Source organism: Tribolium madens, unplaced genomic scaffold (genome assembly GCF_015345945.1).
Source record: "Tribolium madens isolate multiple individuals breed KSU strain unplaced genomic scaffold, Tmad_KSU_1.1 Scaffold_19;HRSCAF=116;Tcas5.2_LG9, whole genome shotgun sequence".
Lineage (NCBI taxonomy): Eukaryota > Metazoa > Arthropoda > Insecta > Coleoptera > Tenebrionidae > Tribolium > Tribolium madens.
The window spans coordinates 6421031-6433860 of record NW_025400983.1 but is presented as its reverse complement, the minus strand read 5'-3'; the positions used below and the strand labels follow the sequence as shown (position 1 = coordinate 6433860).

Below are 12830 nucleotides of genomic sequence, written 5' to 3'. Positions count from 1 at the left end.
GAAGAACACTCAAATTTCACTTTCGCTTTGATATGCAATTTTTTTTATTTGTCTTTTAAGCACCTACTAATAATTATATTTTGAAGTCTTTTATTGTTTTCTGGGGGCATGAATAAAACAACCAAGTAAATCAAGACACATTTTATTGTATATAGTTTACATGTAATGAAACTTAAATATTTGTACATAAATCAGCGTAATACAAATAAAATTAGAAACATTCATTTTGTCTAATGGCTATTCTTCTTTTTTCCTGGGGTTCAGTTTATTTATTGTATACCTCACAAAAACATTTTTAACAAAAAGAAATTATAAAACCATAAAATGTATAAGTTCCCAAGATAAAGACGAATAGTTACGTAATAAATAAATAAATGTGCACCATGGGCGTGCCTTTTGTAAAACCCAAATAACGCGTGTTGTAGCTAAGACTTAAATAAATAAAAAAAAACATATTTTTAGTACTCTCATCGGTACGACTTAAAAGAAATTGCATTGCGTGGCATTAACGTTCTTATAAGAACAAATTGTTAACTACAAATATCAAACCAAGCAAAATGCACGACTATTGTCATGTTTGTTACATCTAACCCTAAACTCATTAAAATATTCGCTCTTTAGGTACTAAATTTCGGAAATTCCATTTCCCTGATATCCTTGACCTAATTTAAAAAATTGCTCCAGATAAAAAATTCCACAACTAAATCGACAACAATATGTACAAAATTTGATTAATTCACTAGTGATAATATTACTAAATTATATTGGCACTTTGATTGGCAACAAAAATCGTTAACTCATGCTTTATTATTCTTTGCTAAATTATGCGAGGCCCAATTCAACGAAGTCTTCCACGAATTCGACAAAGCCTCATCGAATTTACTCCTAAAATGATTCAAGGCCTCCTCCTCCGACTTCGACAGGGCCTAAAACCCACAATGAACCCCCTAATCAACCTTTGAAGAAACTCACCAAAGTGTCCCTGATATAATTCAAATCTTTCTCCGAACTCAATTCAGGCAAACCAGTCGAAATCATCATCGCACAAAGCGACAAAATTAAACTCCCGTGTTTTCGCAAAATCACGAAGGCCTTCTCGCAATACTCCTGAAATATTTTAAATTCAAGCGTAGTTTTCTGCCCCTTGTTTATGACATATTCGAAGTCGTGGGTCAACACGAATGGGACTCTTTCACGCTTTATCCCGAATTTCTCCTTAAAATGGCCCAAAATGTGGCCAAAGTCGATGTGAAACAGTTGGCCTGACTTTTTGACCATTATATTGTCAGAATGGCGGTCCGCGACGCCCAAGACGTACGTCGCGACGCAGTACCCGGCGCACGAAAGAGTGAACTCATTGATGGCCTTGTTGAGGGCCGACTCCGTCGGGTTGTGGTCCTTCAACCACGCTAAAGACAATGTTAATCACCGGTTAACAAACGAGTGTCCAATTACCCAAAATTGAGCCTTTGCGGAAGGCCGAAGTGGCCGAAAACACGCCTTTGTCCTTCTGAATGTTGGCAATAGTCTCCGCGTTGAGAACCACTTCAATCATACCAGCCCTATCTCCTAACGATATGCAATTGTAAGGACTCAACCTGAAACAACTCGATTAGGGCACAATAACCGATTTTTCACACCTCACGGACCTTAAATCTAACCCTTCACTCTTCCACAACCTATCCATGATTTTCAACATCTGCAACGTGAGCATATCTTGTCTTAAATCATCGCCATCTTTGAAAATAATATAAACATCTTCACCAAACGTGTCGTAATTCTGAAGAACTATCCACAACGGCCGCATTTTGCTATCCATAATCCTACATTTGTCTAATTTTATTTTCGAACACCTGAACCTGGGGTCTAGCGGACTCCTGATGTTTTGCACAGTCTCGTCAATGTGACACTCTGATAAATAATCTTTGAGGTTTGATTTTGCTTTTTCTTTGCTTTTGTTTTTGACGTGTTCTCGACTGTTTTTCAACTTATCGAGAAATTCTAATTGTTTTAATAACACAGGCATGTGTTCTTGACTACCTCTGCAATACGCTTCGAGGATAAGTCCGAAGCGGACCGACACAGATGGGACTTGCAACTCGGATTTGAGGTGCCAGAATAAGTAGTGACCGATTTTTTGATTATTCAGTGCTCGTTTTATTAGAAATTTCACTAAATCACATTCTAGATACATTTCGTGTTTGATTGCTTGTACTAATTGTAAGAGATAAAGAAGTAAGTCCTCGTCACTAAAATTATTATTTTTATTTGAGTTAGGGGAAGATATTTCTTCATTACCTAACATCGTCAAGACATTCAACAGCAAAACTCCGTACTCTCTGATCAGGATATGCATAATCTAATAATTCTAATGCTTTCTCAGGCGGAAGCTTAGGCCAGTCTTTTAATAGTGCAGCTACGTCGCTCACGACTTCCCGAGTGTCCCAATCAATCGCAGATAGCAGTTTCGGAAGTACTTCCGGATTTTGCTTTTTCCAATAGTCTTTCAACAGCCAGATATTTTTTCGATCCTAATGATTAAGAAACATTCGTAACATCAAAATTTAGTCTTAGATTCGTATACGCGCGTATTACATAACATACTTTTCATAATTGCTAAAAATCGACAAAAATTCGTCTCCCAACATACAAAAATGTTTTTATATTTTATATATTTTAATTTTATTTCCCAATATACAAAAATAAAAGGTTTCCTAGACGTCAAGTCGAATTAAAAGCATGAATCAACAACTTAAAATGTCCCAAGACAAGCAATTTTCGAGTTAATGAACAATATTTTGTGTTTTTTTACCTAGTATCCATAGTTTTTGAGTATTTGACAAAATGAAAATTATCCAGAGATTGCGATCATGACTAATTTTTGCCGTAGGATCTCTAGTACTCGAGCATACATGTATTTTTCCAATTTTTTTTAATTTTCGACGATTATGTAGAAACTATTGAAAGAAATATTGTGTCGATACAAAAGCAATAAATCTGACCTGACCTAACGATTTGCTAAATAAAAATAAAACTACAAATTAAAACACAAATCGCAATACAAAAAATGTGCATAAATTTTGTCTAAAAATTGTAAAATACAGCGTTCAAATTTGACTAATAATTGACCTTACCTCACCACTTGCTTTAAAAATGTTGATTTATTTAAAAAAATCATAATTCAAAATATTTTTAATCAAAATTTGGTATGGTATGAATTTCAACCAAACCACAGAACAGAATAAAAATGTTTAAACCACACGTAGAAAGATGGTTCAGGGAGTGAGTGGAGTTGAGAAAACCGTCAAATTATTTTTTTGTTATATGGTAAATGAGAGAGCTTTCTAACCGGTCACGATTTTTTTTTAAATTTACTCAGATTTCAGATTAAAAAATACAACGTAAAATTTATACAATAAACCTTGTGTAATGATACACATAATGATAAATTTCCTTCAAAAGTATTTGATTTTTCACCTATAAAAAGTAACGGTTTTGCACGCAAAGTGAAAGAAAAAATATTCTACATTTCGCAAAAGTTTCAATTTTCGTTACCCCCTTCCCCCCCCCCCTTACCTGTTCATGAACCTCAAACAAGTTGTCATTCTCAGTAAGAATTTTCTGACAATGTTCGATGTTTGTCGGGTTATATTCAATACTGTTACTAATATATTTGCTTTTGTTTTCCTGAGTAAAATTAATCATTGCTTCCGTCGTTGGATAATAAATCGTTTGGTCTTCAGCGAAACTAAAACTAATGTAAGAACATCATTTTTTTTTCTTTTTTTTTCTTACCTATTAAGATGTAGAGTTAGGGCCGTTGCACTCTTACTCGGATTATTAACAACATTCCCTAAAGTATTAAATATGTCCTCACACATTAAATCATTAGCAAAAGTCCACATGTAAAGTGTCATTGCGCCATTTCTAAGCTGATTTTTAAAGTCGTAAACCGTCGTATTAGCCCAAGCTATAGGAGTAATAGACTCCTAGATAAAAATGATTACAATTTTATGGTTTTCATTTAATTAAATATCTACCTTATTATTTCCATATTCTTTGCCTTTTTTCGTTCTAACTAACTTACTAGATTTAGGAACTTCATAAATGCAAAAACACAATTTCGCATTTCTGGGTATATTGCACACTAAAATATCAAAAACTAAAGTCTCCTTAAATAAACTTTCATTCTTTTCGTTTATTGGTTGGATGGAAGCTTTAAGTCTTTCGCAAAGCGATTTTCCCCCGTGAAACAGCCCCACTTGAATGCCAATCTAACCCAAAATTGATTAAATAAAACGACAAAAATGTTCAATTTTCAAAAGTACCTCATTCGTCTTTCTGATATCACAGTTCAATCCGCTGACTGCATCTAAAGTCACACTAAATTTCCTCTGAATATCCCAAGCCGACTTGTGGGCTCTTTTACGCCACGTTAGTGTTGAATAAGTCGACCGCATTCTCCTGTGATCGAAATTATCCACTGTTTCGTAAGGATTATCAGGAGTGACTAAAAACAAAACTCGCATTTTGTTTACACGACTGTAATAACAAACCTGGAACTTTATTAACTCTCACTGTGACCACAATTGGTGTTACGTCCGTAGATAAAGAGTCTTGGATGTATTGGAATTGGATGAGTTGGTGATCTCCTACTAAATACTCGTCCTGGCCACACACTTTCAAAACATAATCGTTGCAACGGTCATATCTTATTTTCAAAACGTTGGACCTTTTCGCCAGAATCATTTCCAATAATTTGTTTGGGTAAATGTAAGGAGAGACATTGAATGTAAAAGAATTCTACAAAGACAAATATTTGATACTTCCTTATGTAAATAAATTTATTTTCCTGCAAACCTCATTATCCTCAAATCTTGTGGTAATTTTAATGTTCTTTTTTTGGTCAAGCGTTTCCGGAAAAATTTTGGTTTTGGGACACAGTCGCGGAGGAAACTGATAATACAGTTTTTCAAGCCACGTATATTTCAGCCGTTTTTGCGTAATTTCATCGCCCAATCTCCGCATTTGAAACCGAAAATCGTTAATTTCGGGATTATTCAGCTCGTCAAATTCCTTCACACCTTGAAAGGATTTTTAATCGGGATTTTCTCCCACCAAAACGACTTACTCCTCCCTATCAAATGCCCAATTTGGACGTTGATTTTGTTGTCTGGTTCGTTCCCAAGGCACTCAATTTTCAGTACAGCGCAAGTTGGTTTAACATCGCAGATTCTCCTAGTCTCGTCGTGCAGTTCCTCCCGCTCTGCCATGCTGTTAATGCAGGTGAAAACGTACGACGACATGTCGTGGAGTTTGCCATGGAGCGGGTACTTGGGGGCCTCCTCCCACAAGTCCTAAAGCAATATTTTGAAGCAAAGTTTCCTTCATTTGGGGCCACTTACCGCTTTAATGTCCAGAAGGGTGGCATTGTAGCAAACTTTGAGGAGAATTACAATGCCGTTAGGCATGAGACAAGTCAATTCCACTGAATCTTCCGGGTCAAACGACCAGAAGTCTGGAGAGTATTCTCGGGGAAATGGAGGCATTTGGAGATTGTTTTCTCGCATCACTACTTCATGATAATTCACGATTTTATTCTAGATGAAAATTCCCGGTTTTAAACCTATTTCCTTGGAAAATTTTGCTGCTTCATTTTCGAGGAAACACAGATAAAGCTGTGGTTAACCTATAAATTAAATAACAATGCAATTGACCAGAATTGTAAGAAATTGGCTAAACACGATAAAAACACTCGTGTAAGTCCCCGTATAACTCAATTTACCTATTTATTGTAAATAATCTCCTTGAATCGCTTTCATCATACACCCATCGCCCATAAAAACAACAATGTGGCATCCTGACAAAACCAAAATCCTTCAACTCGGTTCAAATCCAGTCAATTAATTTACCTTAATCAATCCAATTTCGCATTTATGATAGGTTTTTGTAATTAACGTGTTTTATGTGGGCTTTATGTCACACATTTTTGCATAAATTCGATTGAGTTTTTCTAATTTGTTACTTAGTAAATTTAACTCATGTTGGCAGCCCGTAAAAACGTGACGTGGGGTCGTACTTCCAAGAAAAGCTCCAGGAAAATAGTTTTTACAGGTAAAAATAATGTTTGACCATTCAATTAAAGTGCCCCGATTATACAAAACTGCTTCAAAAATCGCAAAAGAAGTGAGTGCGGGTAAAGGCAGTATCAAACAACTCGTCTACGAATGTAAACATCCCGTAAGTTTTGAGGTTAGAAAGCGTGTCTTTAAATTTATACGATTTCTTCCAGAATATCAAAGCTTTGTACGCGTTACTTGTTCACACGTTTCAAAAGTCAGCCGATATTGAGAAATTAATAAGAAAATCAAAACTTTTAGTCAAAGAGCCGAGATTTGACCCTTGGTTGGCAAAAGTCCTCATAACTGAACTGTTGTGGGGCAAACAACGTCTCTCAGGGCAGTCTAAGCCGGTCCAAACGATCTTGGCCTATGAACAAGTTTTGAAAGCTCACCTAAGCGATGTTTCTGACGATGTAAAGGGGGTGGAACAAGGTAATAATTTGTTTTTTTTGCAGTTTGATAATGGATGAAGATGTGGCCGCCCCCAATGAGGTTTTCTCGCTACCAGCCCATACTAAACAAGCGACCAAAGCGATAATGTTGCTACTTTTCTTCAGTTTTTTAATGTTTACTTTGCCTTTTGGGGCCTATTACGGGACTAAATATTGTCTTGAGGAGTACTGGCACATGAGCGGTTATTCTACTGTTGTTTGGTCAGTCTTAGCGGCTGTTGTCACAGTCAATTTTATTATCCTTGTGTATGCGTATATTGCGTATCATGAGCAAGAGTATGATGATGAGGGCAATCCTATTGAGGAATTAAAACAAGATTAAATTAAAGTATTATTATCATTCCATTGATATTGTATAAGGGCAGATATAGTGTAAAGTGTAAAATATGTATGTATAGTGATTGTGTTTAATAAAACTTGTTTTTTACACTTTCGTTATATCTAAACCCTCCCATTATCCCATAGTAAAAAAATTGTATGTAACACGTTATATTTTAGTTGAAAAACCGCGATACGTCCGTGTCAACACTCTCAAAATCACCACAAACGAGGCTGTTGAGCGCTTCAGAGACGAAGGCTGGATCTTAAAACAATACACAGAGAGTGAAAATTATCTCGGTTTTCTGGACGCAGTCTCAAATCTAGACTCTAACGAATTTATGATTGATTTTCACATCCCATATTTACTAATTTTCCCACCAAAAACCGAATTTTATCAACATGCCGCATACAAGAACGGCAGCATAATTTTACAAGACAAGGTAATCCAGATTAGGTTTAAAATTCTTGTTAGTTTTTTCAAACCTAGGCGAGTTGTCTTCCTGCGCATATTCTCGACCCTCAACCTGGAACATCAATTCTGGATATGTGCGCAGCGCCTGGGATGAAAACCACTCAGTGTGCTGCTCTTATCGATAATACAGGAAAAATTTATGCTGTTGAAATCGGCAAAAAGCGATTTCAAACTCTCGAAAAAATTATCGAGTCTTCGGGGGTTTCCGGTGTTGAACCAATTAATGCCGATGTATTGAAACTAACCGCAAAAGAGTACCCCGATATTGAATATATCTTAGTAGACCCCAGTTGTTCAGGCTCAGGTATAGGCTTCTCCAGGTTTGTTAACCCACTAATGACGTAATTTAGGTTTAACCGATCGAGTCGAAACCGGACAACAGGCTAAAGACCAGCACTCAGAACGCATAGAACGACTGGCAGGTTTCCAAATTAAAATCCTGCGACATGCCTTGTCTAAATTTCCCAAAGTTAAACGAGTCGTATATTCGACGTGTTCAGTATACGCGGAGGAAAACGAAGACGTTGTAAGGCAAGTCCTAGAGACCTGCAATAGGTTTAAATTGGTCCCCGCTGACCAGCTTTTGGGTAAAAAATGGTACAATTATGGCACATCCGAGTTTGGGGATTTGGGGAAATTTTGTTTGTATGCCAAACCTGATATAGACCTGACTAGTGGATTTTTCGTTGCTGTGTTTGAAAGACTGGAAGACGGCGAGACTAATCAGTTTTTGAATGCGCAACTCTTTGAAGAGAAAATGCGAATTGTGAGTTTGATGAATCTGAATAAAGGGAAAAGTGAAGAGAAAGTAGAGGAGAAACAAAAGATTGAAGCAAAAGAGAATGTGACTGGAGTTGTGGAAAAAATCGAGAAAGAAGACATCAAAAGTGAAACAAGTAGCGGTAATGAAGCTACAAAAAATAAAAAGAAACATAAAAATATTGAAATCACCGAAGATTTGGCCATAAAAAAAGAAACAGATGATGGCCTTGAAGAGAAAAAAGTTAAAAAGAAGAAACTTGAAAACAATAGAGAAGGTTCAGAAAGCAAGGATAAAGAGAAAATCTTAAAAATAAAGAAAGAAGAGGGCGAAAATATCAAGAACGTTATCATAAAAAGTGAAACAAATGACAGTACCAGAAAAACGAAAAAGAAGAAGAATCGTAACAATATCGATATTTCAGAAAATCAGAATGACGCAGAAAATCAACTGATCTTAAAAACAGAATTAGACGACAATCAGGAAGGTAGGAAGGACAAAAAGAAAAAGAAATATAAACACAGTGGTGAAGATACGGAAGAAATTGAACAGAGGGAAGACTTGATCTTGACTAACGAAACAAATGATGGTGAAGGGCCAAAAAAGTCGAAAAAGAAAAAGAAACACAAAAATGATAACAATGAAAACTTGAATTTAGTCAATAATGAAGAAATCAATGAAGTCAGCATAAAAATGGAAACAGACCACGATGATGAAGTTACAAAGGCAAAAAAGAAGAAGAAACATAAACAGACGGACGATATCAAAACTTCAGAAGAAGAAAATGTGAAAATCAAAATAGAAAAAAGTGAAAAAAAGAGAAAACATAAAGATGTTGACATGATGGATGCTGTTGTTGAACCTCTTATTCAAAAGAAGAAAAAGAAAGGTGAATCTGTGATTAAAGTCGAGGAAAACACTGAAGAAGATATACCAAAAAAGAAGAAAAAGAAGAAGGATACAATTGATGAAAGCCGAGATTGAGAACATTGTTCCGAAATCAGAGCAAGTGGAGTTAGTTTTTTTTACTTAAGAACAAATTTGTGGATTAGTTTTTTATTATGTTGTTTTTGCTAATAAAATGTTCCATTTCGAACGTAATATTTTTTCCCTTGATTGCGATAAGATTACGGTCTACCCAGTGACACCAAATAACTTATTGAGGCCACTCTTATTATCCAATTTTGAAGATTTGAGCGCAGGTTTGTATTTTATTTCCGCTGGAAGCAATTCCAATATTTTAATAAAACAATTGAGGTCACAAAACTTCGTCTCAAGATTGGTAGTTAGCGTGGTAGGCGCCTTTAGCTCACTTTATAATTTCACATCGACCATTTACCGTGAGAATAACACGCAAACCATTAAGTACATACGAAACATTTTTGTTTTTCCAAGTAAAAAATTGCCATTTCGTTGTAATAATCTACTCACTGATGACATATTACTCCATCTGGAATAATAAATTCGGCGGAAGTATGACTGTTCACGAAATGTCGCGATAAAAAAATTAATTTCGAAATGAATCATAAATAAGAATTGACAGATTTAACACTTGAAGGGGTCATGAATTAGCGATCCGCATCGCATGTAAATATTTCACTAGGTCTATACCCAGTCTAGCCAAGGTGAACTTCGATTAAATCACTGCGAGCTTTCGTTTTCAGAGCTTTGGTCTATCGGAAGGTCAAGGCATGGGCTAGTTGGGTACATTGTGTCGAAAGCGGATTGGGTGAGCGTGTTTTTAAGCTGAAATTTTATGTTTTGCGTGAATTTCTGCACTTGCATTTTAAATTCTAGAAGTAGAAAAGTCGAAAGTATTTCATAAAAATGCACATAAGATTTACTAAAAATAGACGAGTTTTTATGTGTGTTTAATTATTGCAGCATTCGGCATATTTCGCAGCCATTTCATATGCTAATTTTAATCGATAATGCAGCTGCATCACATACTGAGTCATAAAGAACAATTTTTGACAACTGAAAACATAATTGGGAAATCTTTTAATATTTATTCGATATGCGTGTGGAGTATCTGATTATTGTTGCTATTTAATTGTAAGTTCATTTACTTCAGGTGATATTTTTCTAATTTATAACTTAACTTTAAAAAATAATCGTAAACTTACAAAGGTTAAAGAATGTGAATAAAATTCACAGAAGAATGTAAATTACTCTATGATTTAGAGTCGACATTTCAATTTTTCATATTTTTATTTTTAAACCAACTTATTTTTTAAAGTTGCACTTACTAGTAAATAAAAATATTTGACAACTTTGCAATTAAATCACCAATTTTTTTAAATCTATGGAAATTGAATAAATGGTGGCGAAAATGGTCACAACTAATAAAAGAAAATTAAACATTCGCTTTAGAAATGATGTTTATATCGTATGAAAATTGTAGAAACAAAGCTTTGCATGTTTCATATCTTTACTGCCTTCCTACACCCCCTTACCTTTTCACTTTTCTCTTCTATTAAGCGCATTATAATTACAATTTATTGTTATTTGTACTGATTGTATGTTTATGTTGCAATAAAAGTGCACCTCTCGTACCGTAAATTAAAAAAAAAGTTTAATCCATGTTCCACTAACATTTGTGGAAACCCGAAATTTTATGCGTAATTTATTTACGAACAAATAATTAAAACGATACGAATCTTCGCAGTTAATAATAGGTTGCAATAATCACCCGACAATTTCATGGCCTATATTTTATCCTTAACAAAACTGATCGATCAGATCATTAATCAAAATTGCGAGGCGAGTGCATTTTATTACCAGATAAATTCAAGGTGTGAGCCACATTTTTCCAGGCCTGTGTGACCAAACTTTAACACCTGAAAGATTGGAATCTAAATAATTCCAAATCGCTGAAGTATTATACACTAAATTAGATTCGAGGCCAATATTTATTTTTATCGTGAGAAATCTTGAGATTCGATACCTGAGTATATTTAATAAAATAATCCTTGAAACTTGAATTGAATGTCACTTCTTTTATGAGAATTTTTTTTGGATTAGATTGTGGGGAAAGCATAAATACTGAAAAAAATATCTTAATAAAAAAAATTTATACCTGCATTGGGCATAAATAAAATTTAAACATTTATTGGGGCAGTTTATAGTTTTTAGTGGATCCGTTCATACAGTATATTACCCTGAGAATTGCTTTCTTATGTAAATAGTTGACCTGAAACTAAAACTGATTAACATAATAATAAATTCATGACACCTTTGTAGTTATACTCTAAATTATTCCCCCGTGTAGGGTCTAGAAACTGATTTTTCCGTACATGATCTACTTTTATCCAAATTTAAATGCATTAGGGGGATTTTTATGTAAAATAAATTGCGTGAGAACGACAAACTCGTAGTAATGAGAGAGAAACTGGGCTGGGACACGTTTGTTTTAATTAGCCGCGAGGAATTGAAATGTCATAAAAATTTAGAAATCAGGTTTCCCAAACCAAAAATTGGACTAACATTGCGATTTTTTAAGCAAAGAACTTTTCATTTTTCATTTACAACGATCGAAACTTTGTAAAATTTACGTCGAAAGCCCTGAAACTTAAACTATAAAACCAAAACTTTTATGTTAAAATCTACCGTAAAATGGGGTTACTTTGACTTCACGGGTTACTTTGTACGTTTTGTTACTTTTGTACGTTATGGGGCTACTAATTTTGTTTCATTTTCAGTATAGGTACCTACCGAAATTATGTTTATTTTATTTTTATGCGATATAAAAGCCATAACATATTAAATAACTACTTATTTAATTTTTTTAAGTTATACAGGGATGCGCCAGAACTCGCGCCCCAGAGAAAAATGCCATATAACGTAAGATACCAGGAACATGGAAAAATGTTAAAAAAATTAGAGATCATTAGTATCATTAAATAGATATAAAAAAATGACAAATGTCAAAATTAAAAATTTTTTTTATTCATGTTCCTGGTATCTTACCTTACTTGAAAAATTTCTCTGGGGCGCGAGTTCTGGCGCACCCTGTATATTTTATGTTTTGTGTTTAATAAGTTTAATAAAGTTTATTTACATCATTATATTGCATATTTTTAGTTCTAGTGTGTCAAGGTACCCCTCAGGCTAGCATAACTTTGATTTTCAATGTTATTGTAATTAAAGTAACTGTCAAAATAGCCCCGAAATCGGGGTTTCTTTGACACCAAATTTTTATTTTTATTTTGGAAAAACTATAGCCTTGAGGAAAAATTTTAAGTTTGTTTGTTAAAGCAAATATTGCAACAAATAAAAAATTTACATTAACAAAACCTCTCAAACTATGTCAAAGTATCCCCGATTTACGGTAATTTAATTACTTTACTTTGCGAAAAAATCGGCAGATTTTAAAATCACCTCGATTTTACGTCACAAAAAGTATCATCTATTACATCTCCAACTATTCAAAGCGATTTTAAATACAAAACGTTTTTACTCATTTGTAAAAATTAAATATTGAGTTTTTGTTATTAATCTCTGATTCAAGACTAAAACAACAAATCGGTCTATGTGAATTTTCAACCACCCGAAAATTACCTAAACTGTTTACGTGATGTGTTAAAGAGTGTGTTTTAAAATTATAAATTTAATTAATTAAATAAATTTGCAAAAATGTGCAATTTGTATTCAGGTGCGTTTATTTGCCTTAAACTGCAATTAATTATTGTGTTATCGGTAGT

At 34.3% G+C, this 12830-nt stretch overlaps 3 protein-coding genes across 4 annotated transcripts; 2 read left to right on the top strand and 1 right to left on the bottom strand.

Annotated features, from left to right (window-relative positions):
- Nucleotides 1-126: 126 nt before the first annotated feature.
- Nucleotides 127-6011, bottom strand: LOC123011593 (phosphatidylinositol 4,5-bisphosphate 3-kinase catalytic subunit delta isoform). Its single transcript, XM_044409113.1, has 14 exons — nt 5786-6011; nt 5406-5689; nt 5132-5357; nt 4861-5084; nt 4557-4803; nt 4329-4510; nt 4041-4274; nt 3796-3989; nt 3577-3748; nt 2299-2531; nt 1650-2249; nt 1456-1598; nt 973-1409; nt 127-926 (listed from the first exon to the last, which is right to left on the bottom strand). Exons 2-14 carry the CDS (start codon nt 5568-5570, stop codon nt 798-800), a joined length of 3186 nt encoding a protein of 1061 aa, XP_044265048.1. The 5' UTR covers nt 5571-5689; nt 5786-6011; the 3' UTR covers nt 127-797.
- LOC123011612 (vacuolar ATPase assembly integral membrane protein VMA21-like) lies at nt 5987-7001 on the top strand. Of its 2 annotated transcripts, none has more exons than XM_044409137.1 (2): nt 5987-6114; nt 6578-7001. In XM_044409137.1, exon 2 carries the CDS (start codon nt 6585-6587, stop codon nt 6894-6896), a length of 312 nt encoding a protein of 103 aa, XP_044265072.1. In that variant the 5' UTR covers nt 5987-6114; nt 6578-6584; the 3' UTR covers nt 6897-7001. The 2 variants fall into 2 exon arrangements, with proteins under 2 accessions (XP_044265072.1, XP_044265081.1); XM_044409146.1 differs by lacking the exon at nt 5987-6114 and adding an exon at nt 6394-6523.
- On the top strand, nt 6061-9223 carry LOC123011603 (28S rRNA (cytosine-C(5))-methyltransferase). Its single transcript, XM_044409125.1, has 5 exons — nt 6061-6240; nt 6293-6554; nt 7073-7335; nt 7383-7671; nt 7718-9223. Exons 1-5 carry the CDS (start codon nt 6124-6126, stop codon nt 9109-9111), a joined length of 2325 nt encoding a protein of 774 aa, XP_044265060.1. The 5' UTR covers nt 6061-6123; the 3' UTR covers nt 9112-9223.
- The last annotated feature ends 3607 nt before the right edge of the window (nt 9224-12830 follow it).

Excerpts from the sequence above, each read along its gene's own strand:
- LOC123011603 (XM_044409125.1), top strand. The coding sequence starts at position 6,124 with ATGTTTGACCATTCAATTAAAGTGCCCCGATTATACAAAACTGCTTCA. Across the intron at positions 6,241-6,292 it reads TCTACGAATGTAAACATCCC|AATATCAAAGCTTTGTACGC; the intron begins GTAAGTTTTGAG and ends GATTTCTTCCAG. Across the intron at positions 7,672-7,717 it reads CCCCAGTTGTTCAGGCTCAG|GTTTAACCGATCGAGTCGAA; the intron begins GTATAGGCTTCT and ends GACGTAATTTAG.
- LOC123011593 (XM_044409113.1), bottom strand. The coding sequence starts at position 5,570 with ATGCGAGAAAACAATCTCCAAATGCCTCCATTTCCCCGAGAATACTCT. Across the intron at positions 4,511-4,556 it reads GAGAGTTAATAAAGTTCCAG|TCACTCCTGATAATCCTTAC; the intron begins GTTTGTTATTAC and ends TTTTGTTTTTAG. Across the intron at positions 2,532-3,576 it reads TGTTTGAGGTTCATGAACAG|GATCGAAAAAATATCTGGCT; the intron begins GTAAGGGGGGGG and ends CTTAATCATTAG.
- LOC123011612 (XM_044409137.1), top strand. The coding sequence starts at position 6,585 with ATGGATGAAGATGTGGCCGCCCCCAATGAGGTTTTCTCGCTACCAGCC.